Source organism: Centruroides sculpturatus, unplaced genomic scaffold (assembly GCF_000671375.1).
Source record: "Centruroides sculpturatus isolate CEXI.00-Female unplaced genomic scaffold, Cexi_2.0 scaffold6, whole genome shotgun sequence".
Classification (NCBI taxonomy): domain Eukaryota; kingdom Metazoa; phylum Arthropoda; class Arachnida; order Scorpiones; family Buthidae; genus Centruroides; species Centruroides sculpturatus.
In genome coordinates this window covers 266,819-292,258 of record NW_019384869.1, presented here as the reverse complement: position 1 = coordinate 292,258, position 25,440 = coordinate 266,819, and the positions used below count along the sequence as shown (strand labels likewise).

General features: G+C 27.7%; 1 protein-coding gene across 1 annotated transcript in view; it reads left to right on the top strand.

Moving 5' to 3' along the window:
- Window positions 1-25,440, top strand: part of LOC111630837 (eukaryotic translation initiation factor 3 subunit C-like) — a 69,644-nt gene that overhangs the window by 40,088 nt on the left and 4,116 nt on the right. Inside the window, exons 22-34 of the mRNA XM_023375001.1 lie at window positions 2,072-2,181; window positions 2,509-2,644; window positions 3,871-4,133; window positions 4,217-4,391; window positions 5,456-5,614; window positions 6,242-6,571; window positions 10,648-10,773; window positions 11,025-11,178; window positions 11,700-11,783; window positions 16,933-17,042; window positions 18,240-18,443; window positions 19,793-19,955; window positions 20,248-20,406. Of these exons, the coding sequence (XP_023230769.1) occupies window positions 2,072-2,181; window positions 2,509-2,644; window positions 3,871-4,133; window positions 4,217-4,391; window positions 5,456-5,614; window positions 6,242-6,571; window positions 10,648-10,773; window positions 11,025-11,178; window positions 11,700-11,783; window positions 16,933-17,042; window positions 18,240-18,443; window positions 19,793-19,955; window positions 20,248-20,406 (2,173 nt within the window). The remainder of the gene's footprint in view (window positions 1-2,071; window positions 2,182-2,508; window positions 2,645-3,870; window positions 4,134-4,216; window positions 4,392-5,455; window positions 5,615-6,241; window positions 6,572-10,647; window positions 10,774-11,024; window positions 11,179-11,699; window positions 11,784-16,932; window positions 17,043-18,239; window positions 18,444-19,792; window positions 19,956-20,247; window positions 20,407-25,440) is intronic.

Genomic DNA, 25,440 nt, shown 5'->3' with positions numbered 1-25,440 from the left:
TGTTAGCCTGACTTTATTCAGTCACCCTATCAACGTACCTATGACTTCCTCACTTGATTTATAGCCCTCCTATTTGATACAACCATCCAGTGATGTGAGCAGATCTTGCCGATCTGTCACTGATCAAAGGGGTTTAGATTTATAATAAAGAAATAAGTTTCTTTAGTAGACAATACATACAAGATGTGTCTTTTATACAATTTGTCCTTTCTCACGCAGATGAGGGATAAGACAATTCCATGGTGGAGTCAACCTTTTATTTGAGGCTTCTCGTCCACCTCCAAATGCAAAACAGTCCAATATTTCCCCCTAGCAGTGGCAGCACAATTAAAATTAATTACATTTTTAAAATTAAGTCAGGACAATTTAATTTGTAGAAAGTTATTTCTTTGTTACAAATTAAATTGTCCACGCTTAATTTTAAAAAAGGGGTTTAGAGTTTGATGCTCTACCTCCCCAGCTTCTCACAGCTAATATTCTACAAAATAAGTAGCCTATACTTTCCATCAGAATAGAAAACAAATATAACCAAAATTTCATCTGGGTTGAACAAAAATTTCAGGGGTTATAAGGAATTCACACACACAAATGCATATACACACAGACGACAGTTTTCATTTTACCAATGCTACTTACAATTTTGCTATTGTAGTTATTTCATTATTATATGATTTTACTTTACCATTGAAATATTATAATTAACTTAAAAAATTGCAGTTATTGCAGTTTATTTTAAATTTATTTATTTTTTTTCTTTGTATGTAATTCTTAAGAATTTATCAGAAAATCTTTTCATTTCCATTTTATTTTTAATAATAATTTTTCTGACGTTTGCAAAAATTTTATAGATGGTGATTACAGTAATGAGTAATTTGATATAGAATAATAATGATTTTTGATGATCAAAGTAGTTGCTATTGAGGTATGATGTGTGGGAGTATAAGAGTAACGAAAAACGTCTTTCAGATTAATTTTTAAGTATTAATGAATTGAAGATAATTCAATAAACAATTGAAAACATTTCTGACAAAATAGTTTATGTAAAATATTTGCAAAAATTTAAAACAATGGAATCTGTATTTTATTATAAGTTTAAAAGGTTATATTTTAAAAAATGTAAAAGTTAAAAAAATCCTTAAACTTTTTAAAAACAATTATGAGAAAATAACCTTCTCTGTGTATAGTTTTTTTTTAAGGTCTCCTTGAAAATTAGTAAAGACAGAGAAGAACTTTTTTTCTCATGGTGGTTTTTTAACTTTTACTTTGTTTAAAATATAAACTTTTAACTTATATTTTAGTTTCTNTCGCAGACCCGTTATTTAATTTTTAAAATATATAAATGTAAATCAAATAAGGAAAAAATCTGTAATTTATTGAGAAACACAACATACTGTATATTCATACAGTTGTTTTCAACTGGAGTGCCACATTATACTAGGGTCTGGGTATCAACAATAATTCACATGTACTGGAAATGATTGATGAAAGAAGATAGCACAATACTTGGTGATCTGTCAAGGGGATTAATACATCTCAGGAAGGTTTTATGAGAAACTTGTCCCTATTTAGGCATTAGACAGATGAAGAAAACTCAAAAAACACTATGTTATTAGCCTGTTGGTGAGGTGAAAGTATACAACCAGTGTTCACTGGTATTATCTGCTTTCGGCACTGGTGGGCTCTGGTGTCTTGAAACATAATGCTGAGCAGCACATATATATTATTAAAAATACTAAAAGCACAATAATGCTACATTGATAGGGGGTTTTAAAAGAAATAGGGACCCTGCAAGAAAAGGTTTATCAAGTTGGGTGTTCCAGTATTAGAAAAAGGTTGAAAAAATACTATTAATATTTTGATTGAAGATAAGAAAAGACATGGAATTTGATGTGTGTCATGATTATGAATGATGTTTTTCCTGTAAGATAATAATATTCAAGAAAATATGAATAAATCTACAAAATAAAATTGTTTTTTGTACTGTTAACATTTATTACTATTTAAATGATAAATTTCAAGAGCAAATATAATAAATTTGTCATGACAATCATTTATTACATTTTCTATTTAGGAATCTGATGATGATTCATTGGATTGGGGTTCTTCGTCAGAAGAAGAAAGTTCTTTATCTAGCGATGATGAAAAATATGCTGGAAATCTTGCTGCAAAGTTTTTGAAAAAGTATTTAATATTTTTCTTATTTTATATTTTAAAATGTTTACTTGAAAATTACAGTGAAATTTTTAATTTTGTTAAAAACTTTAAGTTTAATTATAAAATACAGTTTATATTACATAAAATTTAAAATTTATGTTGTTTGAAAAAGTGAACATTTTCATTTTTACAGAAATTAAATTATGTAGAAATGATAACTCTATAAAAATGAAAATATTATAAGAGTTATAAAACTAGTAATATTTTGTAGATTATTATTATTGACTTTTTTAATTATAATTTAAAAATATAGCATTTATTTTTAGTCTTTTTTTGTATTTTTATCTAATTTAGATCAGCAGATGAGCAAAAAGAAATGAAGAAACGAGAGAAAAAGAGAGATAAAGAAAGAAAAGAAAGAAAACGTGAAGATGATGATGATGATGAAGGTAAATGGGAAGAAGTGAAAGGAGGTGTTCCTTTAATTATGGTATGTTAGTTTTAAAATTTTATTTTTAAAGAATGAGATATTAACAAATATATCTAATTTATAGAACTAAAATTTTTTATCTTATATTCTTTTTAATTCAAATATATTGCCCATAATAATAATAATAATATAAAAAAAATAGGATAACTATTATTATAAAATGTTATTGAAATTAAATCAGTATGAATATAGTATTTAATTAAACATTATATTAAAAAACAATAATTATATAAATAGCATGAAATAATTAAAATTATTCTTCAATGTATCTTTTTTAAATGAAATATTAAAGAAATTATTAGTTTTTTTACATTAAATTTTCAAAAAAAACAATCATTTTCTAATGATTTAAAATTTTACTATACATTGTTTTATACACACATTATATATATGTTACAGACTTTATCTGATTGTTATATTCAGATATCTATTGATCTATAAATAATTTCTAAATAAATAAAATTATAATAAATGCTGAAACTTTTAGTTTCAATTATAACTTCTATTTTTGGTTTTAATATTTATCATCATTTTGTATGTATATCTGAAAATTTTCTGTTGTTTATCTTTCAAAGCAGTCCACTTGAACTTTTCTTTTTCTGTTTTTTCTCCAATTATATATTGAATTATACATTTTATTTTTAAGGGTTTGACTCTAGAATGTCTAGTTTACCTTTTGATATCTTCAAACCAGTTCATATAATATAATATAATATGATATGGAGTATATGGAGTGCTGTTCTATTTATAAAGATGCTTAGGCCATCTAACATGCTGCTGTAATGTAGATGACATATGATTGATTATCTAACATATCTAAATAGATCTTGATAATTATGATTTTGCTTAAAACAATCAATAATACAAAATAAAATTATGAAAAACAGTCCGAGAATATCAGATTTTTTCATAAAATTTTATTGTTAGGATAGTCTGTAGAGTGGCTAGATTACATAGTTGAAACAAAAACTGATTTGCCATTTTAAAGTACAGTTTTCCAGTAATCTATAGAGTAGGCTTTTGTTCTTTCATAAGGACAGACATAATTAACATTAGTTAGAATAATTAGTTTCTTATAAATGATAAATTTCTACAATAATTCAATCTACTACGTATTATTTATATATTAATATATAGGATATTTCTCTAGTATTTTAATAAATTTTTAAAGAATATACAATTTATGATAAAATTTATTATTTTTCTTTAATAATTTTTTTCTACAGGAAAAACCAAAAATGTTTGCAAAAGATGCTGAAATTAATCATCAGGTAGTTTTAAAAAAGCTTACTGAAATTCTTGCTGCTAGAGGGAAAAAAGGAACTGATCGTAGTGAACAAATAGATTTACTTAATGAATTGATGGATACTGTTAAAACTCATGCTCTGGGTCCAGCAATGGAAGTAAAAATCATGTTTGCTATTATTTCTGCTATATATGATTATAATCCAAATATTGCAACTTGTATGAAAATAGAAATGTGGCAGAAGTAAGTTTTCTGAATAAAATAATTTATAATGTATCAAGTAAAAGTAAAAACTTTGTGAGTTCATTTAAAATTTAAACTTTCAGATGTTTGGAATTCATAAATAAATTACTTGACATATTAGTTGCTAATTCTTCAATAAATGTTGGAGAACACATTTCTGAGGATTCTGAAGTGTTTTCATCAGTACCTTATCGTGTGAGAGGATGTATACTTACAATGATTGAAAGAATGGATGAAGAATTTACAAAAATGCTTCAGGTAATTAAACTAAAATATAAGTATTTTATAAGATATATTAAAATTACATATATATAATCTTAAATGCTGTTCATAAATATACAGTATATATATATATATACATACATATTGCTGTATATTTAAGAACAGTATTTAAACTATTATTGTATCATTCAGTACCAAATAAATTACACAAGATAATGATTCTATGCAAATAGTTTAACTGGAAAAATGTATTAGTGCCAAAAATTAAAGAAAAGTAAATAGTACAGTGAGACTAAGAAGAAACTGGGATTGCCTGGCATCTCACAGAAACCAGACAACCTAGCTCTTAACATCTATATTACATGAAATTTTTAAAACATCTGAAAAAAATAGTATCCTCTAACTTTTCAACTTGGAGGACAAGTACTACAAACTTTTTACATTGCATGCCTAATTTTTGAGATAAAAAATGCTGACATATCTCATAGATGCCAAACAACTCCTCATGTACTATAAAAATGGAGGTAAATTACATAAGTGTAATATTTGTGAACATCACTTGTAATGAATGAAATTTGACATAATATCAATTTAAAATAAACATATCTTTACAAAAATACTGTTTTTTTATATTTTTTGCTCTTCCTTCATATCTGGATCAATTTTAATTCATTTAAAATGGACATTATTTGTATGTCCATTTGAAATCAGTATGATAATCATAAACTGCTGTCAAGGGTGAAGTGTTTAAGTTTATTCAAGATGTTTTCAAAGATATCAAGAAGATAACTCATAAACATTTTAAGGACTTGCTTGAAAAATTTTGTAATTTTTAAAGCAGTAGGATGTGTTATAATTTTGTAGTTTATTTGATACTTAGAGGAATTAATCCAGCCATGCCTGAAGAAAAAAGAATTATCCAGATGTGCTTTCTTAATGCATTTTCTTTTCTAAGAATTTTTCTTAGTTTATTATATTTTCTGCTCCTCATTACTGTTGTTGAAATAAATAAGTTAGGAAAGAATCTAATATTTTAAGTGAAAATAGTTTTAAAAATTATGATTACAGACTGTATTAAAAATATGATGTTTGTTTTTTAGGGATGTGATGCACATTCTCCAGAATATGTAGAACGTCTTAAAGATGAAAAAGAAGTTTGCCAAATAATTCAGAGAGTACAGGATTACTTAGAAGAGAGAGGAACACCATCTGAATTGTGCCGTATATATCTACGTCATATAGAACATCTATACTATAAGGTTTGTTACTGTTCTCATTTTAATACAGTAGAATTATTGTAATCAATTTGGAATTTCATACTAATGATGATAACATCTGATAGCATTAACAAAAGCACTGATAGCATTAACAAAAGCAAGAAATAAGACTACATTTAGTGGAAATTCTAGTTTTATTGACTCTTACATTAAATGACATGTTAAAACAGTTTTATTTAAAAGTATAATTTGAATATTATTAATTATAATTATTTCTTAAAAAAACATTTCAAAGAACAATAAAATATTCACTCTATGACAAATAGTTCCACATTTCACAAAGTATACATCTTGCAACAGATCTTTCTTTGAAGGTTACTGGCAAGAGCCAGAGTTTTATTCTTCCAGCAGTAGCCTATAAGGAAAGGTCTGTTGTGAGATGTGTACTTTGTCGAATGTGGAACTTTTCATCGAGTGAATATTTATTGTTTTTTGAAATGTTTTTTAAGAAATAATTATAATTATTAATAATCAAATTATATTTTAAAAAATTGTTTAATTTATTTAATTTTAGAACATAATAAGTATTTAATACTACTCTTATAATGTATTTTTCAGCATTGATTATTTAAAAAAAATTTATTATTTGATTTAATATAATTTTTATAGTTTGATCAAAATGTCTTTAAATGGAAAGAAAGTCGATCGCATAAAGAGGAAAAAGAACAACAACCTGAAAATGCTGTAAATGGAGAAAAAGAATCAGAAGAAGAGAAAAAGGATGATGTACCAGAAGAACCAAACGAAACGAGTTTATTGATTATGGACAGACTTTGTAAATTTATTTATGTTAAAGATAGTACTGATCGAATTCGTACTCAAGCAATGCTTTGTCATATTTATCATCATGCTCTGCATGATAATTGGTTTGAAGCAAGAGATTTAATGTTGATGTCTCATCTGCAAGAAAATATCCAACATTCTGATGTTCCTACTCAGGTAAGTCATTTAAAATTATGAATTTATTCATATTTTTAAGTAGTTGTGAAAGTGTTGAACAAGGATAAACCTTCAAACTATGAAGTTAACAGTAAAACAGTTTTTTAACAATTTTAAACTATTCCCAAATTCATAATTTTTTAACTTAGCACAAAGAAATTTTATGACTTCATGAATTTATAATTTATTTTGAAAAATTTATATTTTTAACTAGTCAGTACAAATTAAAATTAACAAAATTACATTCATTGTTAATAAAAACATTACCAGTGACAATAAAGGGAGGAGGGCAGATTACACCTTAATATTGATTTTATGATTGACGCTGTGATCATGTTTCTACAGCCCTCAATAAAGTCATTTTTCAATTCCACATTGATATAACAAAGATAAATTGTATTTACTATACTGTACATTAGTTAGGTGAATGTCACCAATGTCACTGCAACATAAGTGCAATCCTTAATCTGAAATTGATAAAATGTTTATTCTATAGCTAATGTGAAAATCCAGTGGCTGTTTTTCTATAATTTTTAACAAAAAGGTGTGTTTTAGAAACTCTTCTTTATTTCCGTTAATTTCCCACGGAGTTAAAAAATGGGAGAAGATTGAATGTTAACTTAATTTTCAACAAGTCCTTTCCCCCTCATATTGACTCACAAAAATATTGATAATATGTTAAGACAATCAACTGTTAAAGTGTGAAAAAGTTGACATTTAACTGTCTTTGGGGAGAATCTAAAAACAATTGGGAGAAATAAGAAACCTACTAGTCAATTTTGTTTAGTTTTCATCGTCCAGTGATGACATCTCTGATTTGTCATCACTGCCAAACAAATTATCACCTGACCAAATTTCCATACTGGATGGGGATGTAACGACCAGGAACCCATTAGTTAGGTGGACATACTCAGAAGAAGACAACATAAGTAGTCATGAATTATTCCACCGTAATTGGGCATGGATATACTCAGAAGATGACAGCACAGAATCGTCCACCATAATTGTAGTCTCAAAGGATTACATTTATATTTATTTATGCTTTGTGCAAAGTTCCTCCTCCAGTCCTCTATGGATAATCTACAGTCAAACGACAGACATCACTCTTAAAGAGGTATGATAATTGTCTGATTAATGTAAACCAGGGATGGCCAACATGTAGACCGCGGTCAACCAGTCGACTGCAAAGGCTTTGAAAGTAGCCCGCGAAGCTAAAGTTGAACAATTTGCTTTCAATTAAATTAATGTTTAAAAATCTTAATTTGATAATTTATTCTTACAATAATAGACTGTCTGTGCAACGTACCCATACTGTTTGTATTTATCCCGATGAACAATGCAAATGAATGTTAACACATGCGCATATAAAACTCCTAAAATTGTTTGCCCATATTCATAGTCGCCCATAGACTATATTTTACCAAAAAAGTAGCCCGTAAGGTATAAAAGTTTGGCCACACCTGATGTAAACTCTCTCTCTCTTGGTTGACCTTTAGCTTAGGAACTCATACCATTAAATGAACTCTTATGCTCATATATACATTTTATTTTTTATTAAAGTTATTAGTTTTGTTAACCTGTTAGCCTGACTTTATTCAGTCACCCTATCAACGTACCTATGACTTCCTCACTTGATTTATAGCCCTCCTATTTGATACAACCATCCAGTGATGTGAGCAGATCTTGCCGATCTGTCACTGATCAAAGGGGTTTAGATTTATAATAAAGAAATAAGTTTCTTTAGTAGACAATACATACAAGATGTGTCTTTTATACAATTTGTCCTTTCTCACGCAGATGAGGGATAAGACAATTCCATGGTGGAGTCAACCTTTTATTTGAGGCTTCTCGTCCACTTCCAAATGCAAAACAGTCCAATATTTCCCCCTAGCAGTGGCAGCACAATTAAAATTAATTACATTTTTAAAATTAAGTCAGGACAATTTAATTTGTAGAAAGTTATTTCTTTGTTACAAATTAAATTGTCCACGCTTAATTTTAAAAAAGGGGTTTAGAGTTTGATGCTCTACCTCCCCAGCTTCTCACAGCTAATATTCTACAAAATAAGTAGCCTATACTTTCCATCAGAATAGAAAACAAATATAACCAAAATTTCATCTGGGTTGAACAAAAATTTCAGGGGTTATAAGGAATTCACACACACAAATGCATATACACACAGACGACAGTTTTCATTTTACCAATGCTACTTACAATTTTGCTATTGTAGTTATTTCATTATTATATGATTTTACTTTACCATTGAAATATTATAATTAACTTAAAAAATTGCAGTTATTGCAGTTTATTTTAAATTTATTTATTTTTTTTCTTTGTATGTAATTCTTAAGAATTTATCAGAAAATCTTTTCATTTCCATTTTATTTTTAATAATAATTTTTCTGACGTTTGCAAAAATTTTATAGATGGTGATTACAGTAATGAGTAATTTGATATAGAATAATAATGATTTTTGATGATCAAAGTAGTTGCTATTGAGGTATGATGTGTGGGAGTATAAGAGTAACGAAAAACGTCTTTCAGATTAATTTTTAAGTATTAATGAATTGAAGATAATTCAATAAACAATTGAAAACATTTCTGACAAAATAGTTTATGTAAAATATTTGCAAAANACATTTACTTGAAATGACAATGTCAAAAATCACTTGGATCAGTTTTTTGTAAGCAACGATCAAAACTTTTATGAATGTGAAATCATGCTACTACCAGAAACGATGACAACAGGTATTTGACCAAAGTGGTTGATATATAATTTAATAAAATATTTATTTATTATAAAAATATTGTTTTTTTTTCCACGGAAAAAGATGAACTTACTTTCCGAACAACCCAATAAAACAAAATTGTTTTAATGAATAATTGAAACAATTTTGTTCATGATTAACATTATTAATGTGAAAATTGTGTGATTTTTGTTTTGTTTATTTATCATAATTTAAAATTAAATTATTATTGAGTTTTATAATAAATAATTTATTTCTTTTTTAATTTAAAATTCACTAGTTATAATTATGTTTTTTTTTAAAGAAATTAATGAGATATCCATTAAAATTAATCAAATAACTGTTGTATCTTAAGATTTTAAGATTTTATAAGGGTCGTTCGATAAGTCACAATAACTAGTTTTTATCTCAAAAAGTAGGAAAGATTTTTTTATAAGAAAAAATGCACATGTAAGCCAAATTATATTACAAAATTCTGTAGACAGGGTTTGAAACTGATGCATTCAATAATAATAGCATAATGACATTATTAATTGATGCATCTCTCAAGAAATACCCAAATTTTTGAGTCTGTAATAATTTCATCTCATACAGAATAGCAAAGCTACCTAAAAATTGTTGCTAAACATAGATTAACTGCAAAACTATCATGAGGAACTAGTAGAAGCTGAAGGCAATAATGTACTTTCTTATTGAACAGTTGCATGTTGGTGCAAATACTTTTCAAGCAGAATATATTGAATGATGGATGAACAATGCATTGGGTGTCCATCAACAAATATTAACAGTTTGTCAATTTCAGTTGTTCATTGTCTTAAAATTGACGGGTGATAGATTATGTATTGATTTAACAGCATTATTCATACTATCTACACAATCCATCATATTCTTACTAAAATATTGCACAAAAGAAAAGTCTGTTTTTGGTAATTAACTCATATTTTGATGGATATAGATTTACTGTCAACACAACTTATTATTACTCATTTCTAAAGAATCATTATGTCTGTAATGGTAATATACTGGTCAAAACAGTTATGGAATGAATGAGTGTTGATTATGTGATGTAAGCCAATCATGTGATATCATACTTACTACACATGGCATATGATGTGGACATCAGAGAAATGCATATATGGAAATGAGTACATGAGACAGCAGAATACACAAATGATTCAAATTTTGTATATAAGTGGTGTCATGATCGCCCTTGTTTAACTGCAAATTGTCTTATTGTTAATGATAGTAATTATATTTATTGTTAAGTTTTAAATTTTTACTGAAATTGAAAAAGTAATAATTAAGTCTTTGGTTATTTTTTTATTTTAGATTTTATACAACAGAGCTCTAGTTCAGCTAGGTCTTTGCTCATTTCGTCATGGTAATATTAAAGATGCACATAATGCATTATTGGACATTCAAAGTGGTGGAAGAGCAAAAGAATTATTGGCACAGGTAGATATTTCATCTGAAATCTGAATTATTATAAATGAAAATGAATTTTTTATTTATAAATATTTTCATAAAATAAAATTTCTTTAAACAAATTACTTTTATAAAGAAACAATTTATTTTAAGAAGCTTATTTTAGGAAAAAATATTTTTATCACCTTTATGAAAAAAGTTAATAAAATTTTTAAATATGTTTATAAAGCATTAAATATTTAAAATTGTTTGTAATTAAAATGTTTCTTTGTTTGTTATAGGGTCTTTTGCCTCAACGACAACATGAACGAACAACAGAACAAGAGAAGATAGAGAAAAGAAGACAAGTGCCATTTCATAAGCATATAAATTTAGAATTATTAGAATGTGTTTATTTGGTTTCAGCAATGTTATTGGAAATTCCATATATGTCAGGTAATATTTATTATATAACTACAAAAGTAAAGTCTACAGTGTAGAATTTTGATTCATATAAAAATAATTTTATAAGCAAAAATCTTGTTTTGAGCTTTAAAGTTTATTTGACTTGAAAAATTTCATTCTAAAATAAACAAAAATATTGTTTATTAAATAAAATTATCATTTAAAATATCTCTTACTTCTTTTAAAAATCAATTTTAAGGTGTTATTTGTTATAGCCATTTTATTGTTTTGCAAGTAGTTTAAAATATATAGGCATATATTTAAACTTTTTAAAACTGATAAACAATTAAATTTCAATATAAAAAATAAAATTTATCTAATATACATTATTTAAAAAAATATTTGAAATTAAATATGTATGATTAATGTTTTCATTTACTGCTTTTATTGCAAAATTTGTTTTAAATTATAATGTATTGAATATAAATGAATTCAAATTCTATATACATATTTTTTAAAGAAAAATTTATTTTATAATTATGCGTTATTTCTAAACATTTAAACTCATTTAGCTCATGAATTAGATGGACGTAAAAGAATGATTAGCAAATCTTTTCATCACCAGCTTCGAAACAGTGAACGCCAACCTCTTGTTGGTAAGTTAATAATTTATTTGTGATTAACAAAATATTTTAAGATAATGTAAGTTAGTACATATTTTATATTAGGTTGTTCGGAAAGTAAGTTCATTTTTTTTTACCACTCAATGGAATAATCATATTTTTCCTGCTATTTTCATTCTAAACTGTGTTATCTATATATATTTTGACAGCTAGCATTTTAAGGCTTATTTGTAAAAAATTTTGTTTGATTTTGTGCAATTGTTTATTTTTGTATCCCATCAAACATGGAAGATCAAAAGCATTATTTTCGGCATATTTTGCTTTTTTATTACCAAAAAATCAAAATGCTGTTCAAACAAGGAAAAAATTGGGGTACATGTATGGAGATGATGTGTTGACAGAATGACAGTGCCAAAACTGGTTTACAAAATTTCGTTTTGGCAATTTCAATATTGAAGATGCACCACATTCTGGATGGCCAGTTGAAGCCAATGAAAACAAAATAAAGGCACTGATTGAAGCAAACTGCTGAATAACAACACATGAAATCACTGAGAGATTAAATTTGTCAAATTGAACTGTTTATGATTACTTGAAACAAATTGGTTTTGTTTCAAAGCTCGATATATGGGTTCCACATGTTCTTAAAGAGAGATGCTCTCTTTGGTGAGATTTTAAGGAAATTTTTTTTGGAGCTTTTACCAGACAATTTAACAATTGATTTGAAAGTTTACTGCTATCAAGTAAACAAATTGAGTAATATCATCAAACAGAAAAGGCAGCCAGAATTGATCAACAAAACAGGTGTAGTGTTTTACCACGATAACGTCAAATTTCATACAAGTTTGGTAACTCATCAGAAACTGTTATAACTTAGATGGGACATGCTATCACACCAACCATATTTGCCAGATCGAGCACACTCGGATTATTACTTGTTCCAGTCTATACAAATTCTTTTTTAACTGTAAGACATTTACTTGAAATGACAATGTCAAAAATCACTTGGATCAGTTTTTNTAACAGTTTGTCAATTTCAGTTGTTCATTGTCTTAAAATTGACGGGTGATAGATTATGTATTGATTTAACAGCATTATTCATACTATCTACACAATCCATCATATTCTTACTAAAATATTGCACAAAAGAAAAGTCTGTTTTTGGTAATTAACTCATATTTTGATGGATATAGATTTACTGTCAACACAACTTATTATTACTCATTTCTAAAGAATCATTATGTCTGTAATGGTAATATACTGGTCAAAACAGTTATGGAATGAATGAGTGTTGATTATGTGATGTAAGCCAATCATGTGATATCATACTTACTACACATGGCATATGATGTGGACATCAGAGAAATGCATATATGGAAATGAGTACATGAGACAGCAGAATACACAAATGATTCAAATTTTGTATATAAGTGGTGTCATGATCGCCCTTGTTTAACTGCAAATTGTCTTTACCAGTAAAAATCTGTTGGTTTTATGTAGTAGCTGATTTCACCATGTTTTGCCACCATGATTAACCTGAATTAACATAATTGAGAGTGATTTGAAGGCTGGAAGCTGCCCATGCACAGAGGGTGGTAGTAGAAGCCACGGGAGTGCTGCAAAATGTCATTTTCTAACTGGATCTGCTTCCAGCATACAGGAAATACTTGTAGATGAAAAGATTAAGGATGTCTAAGAACAACAACAGGAAGGGACAAATGTTAATCACTGTTAAATCCGTATCAAAACTGGTGACAGAATGCTACAGAACTCATACTGTAGCTTCATGTGGCAACAGGATGGAGGGTATCAGGTCAAACCATTAAAAATCATCTTTGCTAAGGTGGCCTTTATGCATGTAGGCCAGTGATTTGTGTTCCCTTAATCACATGACATATGGTCTGCAGAAACTGGACAGAGGATCATTGTGATTGGGGACACAATGGAGTCCAGATTCATTCTGTAGTCAGACAGTCAAAAGTTCTCATCTGAAGAAAACAAAGTACAAGAATTGGTCATCATTTGTGAAGAAAACATCACAGTATGGCAGAGTTAGATTGATGGTTTGGGCTGTGATAAGCATCAGCATGCATATAGACCTACATATCATCAGAAATGATAGTCTGATGGGACACAGGTATAGAGAGAAGATTCTGCACCCAATTGTCATGCCATATATTGGAGATATTTGAGTTGTTCTTGCTGGTAACACCAACCTCATTGATCTTGGCTAATGAATGACATACTTCAGTTCACTAGTTATAATTATGTTTTTTTTTAAAGAAATTAATGAGATATCCATTAAAATTAATCAAATAACTGTTGTATCTTAAGATTTTAAGATTTTATAAGGGTCGTTCGATAAGTCACAATAACTAGTTTTTATCTCAAAAAGTAGGAAAGATTTTTTTATAAGAAAAAATGCACATGTAAGCCAAATTATATTACAAAATTCTGTAGACAGGGTTTGAAACTGATGCATTCAATAATAATAGCATAATGACATTATTAATTGATGCATCTCTCAAGAAATACCCAAATTTTTGAGTCTGTAATAATTTCATCTCATACAGAATAGCAAAGCTACCTAAAAATTGTTGCTAAACATAGATTAACTGCAAAACTATCATGAGGAACTAGTAGAAGCTGAAGGCAATAATGTACTTTCTTATTGAACAGTTGCATGTTGGTGCAAATACTTTTCAAGCAGAATATATTGAATGATGGATGAACAATGCATTGGGTGTCCATCAACAAATATTAACAGTTTGTCAATTTCAGTTGTTCATTGTCTTAAAATTGACGGGTGATAGATTATGTATTGATTTAACAGCATTATTCATACTATCTACACAATCCATCATATTCTTACTAAAATATTGCACAAAAGAAAAGTCTGTTTTTGGTAATTAACTCATATTTTGATGGATATAGATTTACTGTCAACACAACTTATTATTACTCATTTCTAAAGAATCATTATGTCTGTAATGGTAATATACTGGTCAAAACAGTTATGGAATGAATGAGTGTTGATTATGTGATGTAAGCCAATCATGTGATATCATACTTACTACACATGGCATATGATGTGGACATCAGAGAAATGCATATATGGAAATGAGTACATGAGACAGCAGAATACACAAATGATTCAAATTTTGTATATAAGTGGTGTCATGATCGCCCTTGTTTAACTGCAAATTGTCTTTACCAGTAAAAATCTGTTGGTTTTATGTAGTAGCTGATTTCACCATGTTTTGCCACCATGATTAACCTGAATTAACATAATTGAGAGTGATTTGAAGGCTGGAAGCTGCCCATGCACAGAGGGTGGTAGTAGAAGCCACGGGAGTGCTGCAAAATGTCATTTTCTAACTGGATCTGCTTCCAGCATACAGGAAATACTTGTAGATGAAAAGATTAAGGATGTCTAAGAACAACAACAGGAAGGGACAAATGTTAATCACTGTTAAATCCGTATCAAAACTGGTGACAGAATGCTACAGAACTCATACTGTAGCTTCATGTGGCAACAGGATGGAGGGTATCAGGTCAAACCATTAAAAATCATCTTTGCTAAGGTGGCCTTTATGCATGTAGGCCAGTGATTTGTGTTCCCTTAATCACATGACATATGGTCTGCAGAAACTGGACAGAGGATCATTGTGATTGGGGACACAATGGAGTCCAGATTCATTCTGTAGTCAGACAGTCAAAAGTTCTCATCTGAAGAAAACAAAGTACAAGAATTGGTCATCATTTGTGAAGAAAACATCACAGTATGGCAGAGTTAGATTGATGGTTTGGGCTGTGATAAGCATCAGCATGCATATAGACCTACATATCATCAGAAATGATAGTCTGATGGGACACAGGTATAGAGAGAAGATTCTGCACCCAATTGTCATGCCATATATTGGAGATATTTGAGTTGTTCTTGCTGGTAACACCAACCTCATTGATCTTGGCTAATGAATGACATACTTCAGAAGCGGGAATTGATGTATGGAGTAGTTGGCATGCTCTCAGGACTTAAATCCTGTTGAGAATGTCTGGGATGTCCTTGGTTAAATGAAGACCTATTTTGACATTGAACTGGTGACAGCCCTTCATGCAAATTGGAAACAACTCTCTCAATTTCTTGTTGACAGCTTAATTGAGTCAATGCCGCAGGTTTGCTGCAGTTTTAGTTGTTTGAAAGGACAACACACTTTACTAGAGCTCTCTATCACCCCAAATATTTATGTTACTCTTGTATGGAACCACATCTTCTTGTATGACATCCCATAACATGTGCACTAAATGCTAAATTTGCATATCAGTGTTGTTAATGTGTTGTTTATTATATGCATGCATCATTAAAAGACTATTTTCTATTTCAGGTCATAAGTCACATGTATGTTCTTCAAAATATCACATAATTCCCTAATTGTTTTGATCAGTGTATTTGTATATTAACATTATTATGCATTTTTTTGTGGTATTGACTATTGTCATCATTTATGAGTTATTGAATTGAACATGTAATTGTAAAACAAAAGTACAAAAATAAAGTACACATATCAAAATATACTGATAATACAACCTCTAAACAGTCATTTTGAAATTATAACCAGTGAGAGCAATGTGCATTGAAATTTTTGAGTTTGTAATGTCTAACAATATGGTTGTTAATTAATAAAACTGTTCTATGTTTTACACTTAATAGATGACAAGAAAGTACTTTGTAGTTGCAAGTAAAAAACAAAAAAATATTTTGATAAATTTTAGAAAAAATCTAAAACATCAGAAATTGTAATACTTGTTCTTTATGTTTAATTTAGTATTAAGACTTCATTTTTGTTCCAATTAGAAGTTCAGACTATTTACAAATATAATTTTTGAGTCTATCTATTAATCCATTAATACATTTTTGAATGAATGTATAAGTTTAAGTTATATTAGAATGCTAAATGGTATAAACTTATACAAATTGCATTTTTAAATTTTCAAAATTTTGAATAAATATTTACCAGTATATTTTTTTGAGAATAACTTTAGAGATCCAAAATAAATAAATTATATTCGATTATTTTTAATTGAAATTTTAAATTATTTTAATAATTTATCATTGATTATTTTTTGGAAATTCTGTATCGTCTTTACTTGATTTACTAATTACAAGAATAATATTTTGCAGGCCCTCCGGAAAGTATGCGAGAACATGTAGTTGCTGCCTCAAAAGCTATGAGGATTGGTAACTGGAGACAATGTAAAAACTATATTATAAATGAAAAAATGAATGCAAAGGTATATAAAATTTGAATTATTCCAAATTGTTAAAAATTTATTATTATTTATGATATGATTGACTACAGTTATACATATTAGAAAAAGTAAAAGAAATTTTATGAAGACAGTAAGAAACTGTAGATTATTAGTAAAATTAATATTTTAATTAATTTATTATATGTAAATGTAATGAATCAACAAATCATTGTTATTGTTATTTATTAAATTATTACTTACAAAAACGTTTTGCAACATGATTTGAAAGAAATACTAATTCAGAAAAAGATAAAAGAATTTTATTGAAAAAAATGTATATAAAACTACATATATATTTATTATTGTACTTCATAGATAAGGAAAGGAATGTTTAAATATATCTAAGTATATACTGTATATGGCAGAGTCAAAAATAAACTAAACTTTTAATATAATTGTTATTGTGTTAATGGTATATGTATTTACAGAATATCACCTTTAAAGTAAATACCTTCTGCAACTACACACTTTTGCCAACTTTTCTACCACTTATTAAAACAGTCCAGTAGCTCATTTTACATTTGCTTCTTGAGTACAATCAGTGCAGTACTTTGCACTGTTGCTGATTTTAATTTATGATATTTTTATAGTTTTTTATTTTGGTGCATATATGAAAGCTATTTATTTATCAGAGATAAAGCTGTCTTTGTCTTACTATATCATAGAGGTAGCTGAGAGTATCAACATAACTTTTGTTTAACAGATTTGTTTTGTCAAGAACAACAAACTTATAATGCAGAATGGGCTAGAAGATTGTTTAATAATTGGTATGAATGTTGACAGATGTGTATAGCTGCAGATGGTAATTATTTTAAAAGTGGTTTTCTATAAATACTTGTACTATTAAACTTAGTTATCAGTTTATTATCTAAGGTTCATTTATTTTTTCATGTTTAAGAATTTAAAAAAAGAAATTAAGAAGTGACTTTTGAAGTACACACAATATTTGCATCATTTCGCAGACTTAAACTAGTAATTAGATTATTAATCATGGTTCATCAAAGGCTTCTTGTTTTTATGTTTATTTGTATTAAGTATAATTATTTCTGTGTATTTGCTATAATAACAATTCAGTTAAAATATTTATTATAATGTAATCATTAAATTAGAATATTTTAAAATATTATATTAAAAAGTTAATAATTAATAAGAGTTTTCATTAAATTTTTGAAATTTTAGGTGTGGGATCTGTTCTATCAAGCAGATAAAGTTAGAGACATGATATCTCAGAAAATCCAAGAAGAATCATTAAGAACATATCTTTTCACATACAGTCATGTTTATGATTCTATTTCCATGAATATATTATCTGAAATGTTTGAATTAGATAAATCTGTTGTACATAGTATTATTAGTAAAATGATCATAAATGAAGAACTTATGGTAAGATCTTATTGATATAATAAATTAGTTATTTTAATTTTTAGAATATAATCATTCAAAATTTATAATGTGATTATTAGAATTTAAATCTTGGAATAAATATAATATAGTTTTTAGCTAAATCTTGAAATTATGTTCTGCTAACTTATAACTTATGGATTAATTATTTGAAATTTGGACCAAGATTAGTCCAAAGGAGGATTTGAACATATAATTTCTGCTTACTGTGCAAATGCATTGCCAGCTGTGCTATGTAGACCTTCATCCAGAATATCTTAAATTAAGATTATTTAACACCAGTAGGTGGTTAAGCTACCTACTAGTAAATTGCTTAATATCATATTAATTAATTATACTTATTGTAGCCCAATAAGAATCCAATTGTTTGATTAGTAACTTTTATCAGTGTGATTGTATGTGCATTTAATGAAATATAAAGATAAATTTATTTTGATTATAGGAATATTTATATACATACTCACATATGTATAAATGCAAAGTATATTTTGAAGAAATAAAAACTACAAAGTATTGAGAAAATTATTTTCTCAAAACATTCAAGAGACTTTGTTAATCATTCTTTTTAAGTTGTTTAGAAATAGACGACATTACTAAAATTCCAATTCCAAATTTCAACATATGTATTTGTAATTATTTTAGCTACTTTACGATGATTAAGATTAGAAATGTGTAATCACTTCTGTTCTCTTGTTTATCATTTTGGAACAGTAAAATTTACTTATATTTACTTATAAATGAAATTTTAGTAAATTTTTTCTATTTAAGTATGTAATTAACAACTTTAAATCTCACAACAATGGATTGGGTTATAATATTAATTAATCCATAAATACTGTGTAAATTTAGAAAACTAAATAATGTATTTGATTCCCAATGTAAACAGCCACATTTCTTCTGAATGACAAGGACTAAGCAGCAAGAATATCATCCAATATATTGAATGATATTCTTGCCTAGTTAGTCCTTACATTGGAAATCAAAAAATATGTTATTTAGTTTTTCTAAATTTACAAATTATTTCTGGATTAATTAAATTAATAACATTGTTTAACATTGTTTAATAACATTAATTAAATTAATAACATAATAATCACAGTCAGTTGTAAAAGCTAAAATTGATCTAAATAATGACTGAAAATTTTTAATGATTTCTATCATAAATTTATTACTAAAGCTATTTAAAAAGAATTATTGAAATAGGAAGAAACAATTTCACTTGAAAATAATAAATTCTTACAAATTGAAAACTTCGTAATAACATAATTAATGTATGTAGTACATCATAATAAATGAAATTTTAGTATTTATTGCATTAAAATTTTTGATAGGCTTCATTGGATGAACCAACTCAGACAGTAGTTATGCATCGTACTGAACCTTCCCGCATTCAAGCTCTTTCTTTACAATTGGCTGATAAAGTAACTAATTTGATTGATCAAAATGAAAGACTTGCTGAAGTAAAACAAGGATCATTCTTTGGACGAAGCATGGGTAAAATATTTTAATTTGTTGTAACTTTTATTCACTTAAATTAAATTATAATTTTACAATAAATTAAATCAAAAGAATATTTGTACTATTGATTTTGAATATAAAGCTTCATATTCAAATGTTAATTAAATAACTTTGAATAATTTTGTAAAGTTATTAAAGGAAAAAATAAGGTATTAAAAGTAGTTTGATAATACATACATTAAACAATTATGCTGGTATTTTAACATTATATTATAATGTTTCTAGTTTATTTTTTTGTTTTAGTTTACTGTTTTTTTTTATTTTATAGGCCAGCAATCAGGCTTCAGGGATTCAAGTTATCAGAAAAATGTATATAATCAGCAAGGAAATTTTAGAGAAGTTAATTATCAAAAAGGAACTTACAGTCAATCTTCTAACTTTAGAGACAGCAGTTATCAGAAAACAGCTTATGGAGCAGATAGATGGGGTATGGATATTTATTAATTATCATGAGTAAGTTTATAGCTGTAAATATATTCATTTATGCTGAAATTCTTTTTTATTACTTATTTGTAAGAAAAAAGGCATTTTGAAAAATCAAAACACCTTAATTTTAATATAAGAATTTATATTTGAAATATTAGTTCTTATATTAAAATTATATTTATTATAACAATTTAATACATTTTATCATGAGCAGTTTAATATACAAAATCCATGTGCAGCCAAGTAAAAATATTTTTTTACCAGTATTTTCATAAAGTATTTTATGCTCTACATCAAAATGCCTTAGATTTTTTTCAATATTAAAAGATTTGAGAAAATAAGAGTATAAAGATTCTTATTTTGAAAATATTCAATAATTAAAAAAAAAAAATTCAATCTTGTACCATAAAAGTTAATATGTATTAATTGATCTTCATAAAAAAGAATTTTGTATGTTTTAAATGAAATATGTTCATGCTATGAAACAATAATTTTGTTTCTTATTGGATTACATAAGGGAAAAAAAAACTTGGAATGTGTATATAGGTGTTCTAAACTCTATAAACAACCTCTGACAAAAAGTATTCAATACTTTTTGCCATTAAATTTAGTTGCCATAAAAACTTCTGAAATTGAGATAAACAAAAATAAATAAATATTAATGACAAAATGCAATTACCTTTATTACACCACTGTATTTAATATAAAGCTTTTAAACAATATGAAACAAAAATTAATTCAAGTTGAATTTACTTCATAGCAGAAAACAGTATGCGATTTAAAAAAACAATGGAAAAATGTTTGTGGATTTTGATGGTTGATATTTTATGGATCCTTCCTTTAGCTTTGATAATGGCCTTAATTCATCTTGAAAGTGAAGAAATCAGCTTATTACATGGTTTCAGAATAATTTCCTTCAACTGTCTTTAATAGCTTGTATCAGTGATTTCTTATAGTTGGATTTTTTTTATTAACACACTTATTAATAATTCCTACCAAATATTTTTGATAGGTTTAAGTCAGGGCTTTGTGGGGATCATTATAATACTGAAATGTTTTTCTACCTCAGAAAAGTTTAATGTATTGTGCTTGATGGCAGGGATCATTATCATCTTGAAACAAAATTTGTCTGAATTTCTGAAGTGAATGAATCAAAAAATGTCCCAAAGATGCCATGGATCTGTAAATGTTGCAGTGTCACTACAGCATTTACAGACCTATGTACAGTATTATACACAATTTTCCTGGTCCTGCAGTTGAAATACAAGCCTGTCTTGTTAAATGTGGAAATTTGATTGTTGAACCTAAACAATCTGCATTGAATTTTTTACATCTGTGTCAAACAAATAAACCATCATCATTGCCTTCTCCCCAACTTTATGATTTTTGACATATTTTCACTAATTGTTTATCCTTCTTTATTATTGTTCTTCTTTATTATTGTTCATAACATGGGTGATTTTTTTTTTTATTTTGCTGTTCCTCTCAGTTTCTATTTCTTCCAAACATTTGTTACTGCTTCTTCATACAATTCATGTTCAGGAATCATTTTTATTCATTACAATGTGCAAACTTATATAAATGATCCAATGCAAATGCACTTACACCAAGATCATTTAATTGCACACATCTCTTTTCTGTCAAATAAGATTTATATTAATATCTATCAAAAATCACAAACTTTTTTCCTTTGCTTGATTGAATCGTGTACTTTTTCTAAGGGCATGGAACTACAATATGAAATATATTTTTTTTAATGCCACCTTTGTAGGTGGCATTAAAAAAATGTTGGTCAGTGATAGTTGTTTACTAAAGATAATTGTATTTTATTTTGGCTTTAGTATATATTTATTTTTGTTTATTTTAATTTCATATAGTTTTTCCAACACTACCTAAAAAGTTGATGTCAATGGTAGTTGTTTACTAAAGGTAATTGTGTTTAATTTTGGCTTTAGTATATATTTATTTTTGTTTATCTTAATTTCAGAAGAGATTTTTAAGGCAACTAAATTTAATGGCAAAAGTATTGAATACTTTTTGCTAGGGATTGTATATACCAGGGGTGGCCAACTTTTATTTACAGAAGATCTACTTTTTATCTTAAAAATGTGCCGCGATCGACTTGTTGTCGTAGGGTTAGTCTAAGTGACGAGGGGGTGGTGTGAAATACATACTATGTTTAGATAGGTAAGAAAAGTCACAATTTAATTTAAAACATGAAGAAAAGGTACTTACATTGTAAACAGAATAAAAATTGAAACTCAACGTTGTCACTTTTGGGGACCACCACTTCACCCTTCCTCTTTCTCTTTCTACCGTGTCCCGACTACTCCCTCTGTCCCTCTTCCCACCTTTTTTTTTTGTTTTACGATCCTTTGTCTACATTTCTTATTTCCCTTTTACAACTGTACGCAAATGAATATCACATGGACCGACAAAACCGCATCTGAGGGAAGACGCGCTGGTCCAATATCACTACATTTGCGTTTGCGCGTTACGTTTGATTACAAGTGTAACACATTAATTCAAGACATCACGAGCGATCGACCAAAATTGGCTTCACGATCGACTTGTTGGCCACCCCTGGTATATACAATTCAATGACCCAGTATTTTTAGAAAATCTACTTATTATGGGATCTCTCTCTCTCTCTCTCTGTGAAGAGATGCATGTTCACTGAATTTAAATGTAGTCTATGTCAATCACATGATAAACAAGAGATCTTCACATACATAAAAACGTTGTTTTCAAAAGAAAAATTCAAAAGCTAGTCTCCTATCTCCTCCTCCATCTAGCAATCTTACTGTTATCCATAAAAATAGGTTAAAAACTCTCACAAACATGGTCCAAGTTGTCAGATCTCCTGAAAACTGACTGGTATCAGTCATCCTGGCATTATACAATAGGCTCATCCACTACAGTATATTAATCTCACACTACATTCAATCATATGTGTATATATATATGCACAATGAAAGTTCCAGCATAAATAAGTGTATATATATATATATATATAAGTGGTCATTTAATACAGGTAACTTATATGAAGACTCTATGGCTAAACTATTCGGTGCCAGAAAGTTTTGCCCGAAGTGTATATATATATATGTTGCAGTCAAAACCCATTTTTAGTTAGAATGTGTTTTAACTAGTTAAAACGCATCCTAACTAAAAACTGGTTTTGACTGCAACATATAGAGTGATTCGGGGTAAGATGGTAAGTGGGGGAAGTTGCCTAATTTTTGATATTTTCAAACGGTGACTTCACATATTGTCATGTATTTGTATGATGAATCGTTGGGCCAATATCGAGTGCGGAAAGCTGTAGTTGGCTACCATNGGTGATTTTTTTTTTTATTTTGCTGTTCCTCTCAGTTTCTATTTCTTCCAAACATTTGTTACTGCTTCTTCATACAATTCATGTTCAGGAATCATTTTTATTCATTACAATGTGCAAACTTATATAAATGATCCAATGCAAATGCACTTACACCAAGATCATTTAATTGCACACATCTCTTTTCTGTCAAATAAGATTTATATTAATATCTATCAAAAATCACAAACTTTTTTCCTTTGCTTGATTGAATCGTGTACTTTTTCTAAGGGCATGGAACTACAATATGAAATATATTTTTTTTAATGCCACCTTTGTAGGTGGCATTAAAAAAATGTTGGTCAGTGATAGTTGTTTACTAAAGATAATTGTATTTTATTTTGGCTTTAGTATATATTTATTTTTGTTTATTTTAATTTCAGATGTTTTTATGAACACTAAATTTAATGGCAAAATGTATTGAATACTTTTTTCCAGGAGTTGTATAAATTTTGATTGTTAAAATTAAGAAAATAAAGACAAGTTATTAATTTAATATTTTTCTAATTGGAATAAACGTTTTAAATTAAAATTTAAATTATAAAATTATTAAAATTAAAGGAATATAAAGACAGAGTATTAACAATTGAAGTGTGTGTATATTTTTTGGGATTACTATCAGAAATAAGATATTTTTCTCTTAAAGTATAATTGCATGTGAGAAACAATAGTTAATCAGCTCTTTATAATTGTCATTAATAATAGCCAATATCGTATCTATCTATATATATAATAATAATAATAATAAGCGCAGAGCCCAAACGGTTAGGAGTTGGAAGTTGAAATTTGGTACACAGTTAGGGTACGAGAATGCACACTAAGAAGGGATTTTTCGAAATCCCTCCCCACGGGGGAGAGGGACAGGATTAAGGCTTAACACTTCCATCAACAATAGAAGTGTTACTTGTTAAGAGAAAGCGATGTGCAAGACGCAGATGCAGTTTTTTTTTTTCATTTTTGTGAGAAATCAAACATATTTTTCGACTCATCTAAAAATTCTCTAATTAGTCTGGAAACAGGGGGACCCAATTCTTGCATTCTGTGAAAATGGGTAATGTTGACTATATTGTAATCATCTTACAAGGAGAGCCTACGGCTTTGGGGTAACGGATTTTGATGATCTTTGGTGTAGAGGTAGTACACGATGTGAATGTACTACCTGTAAAATACTAAAGTGCAATACTCAAATATATTCGAGAAAATTGAACTTAAAGTTTTGTTAGCACTTTATATATAAATTATACATGCTTCTATTCGAGTGTCCTGTGGCAGAGTGGTAACGAGTTTGATTCATAAGCTTGAGTTCTTGGGTTCGATTCTCGCGTATAATTTTTTTTTTTAATTCATAAATACTTATAATGTATTTATTTATTTACTCATTCATTTATTTCTTATTATTTATTTATTTTAATTTAATTTCTACTATTCCAAGTCTAATATTTTTATACTTTTGTTGACAATAACGGCGCATTCTTGACACCTATGTGTCAACTTTCCCATCTAATTGTTATCACTAACGGTGACCGATCTAATTCTCACTAGGAGCGTTTTTTCTATCGGAGTTCTTTTTCACTCACTCTTTAACAGTTCGTTTCTAAATTTCGACACGAATAGACGTATTTGTGTAGTAAAACTTATTTTGAAAAATTATTTTATAAT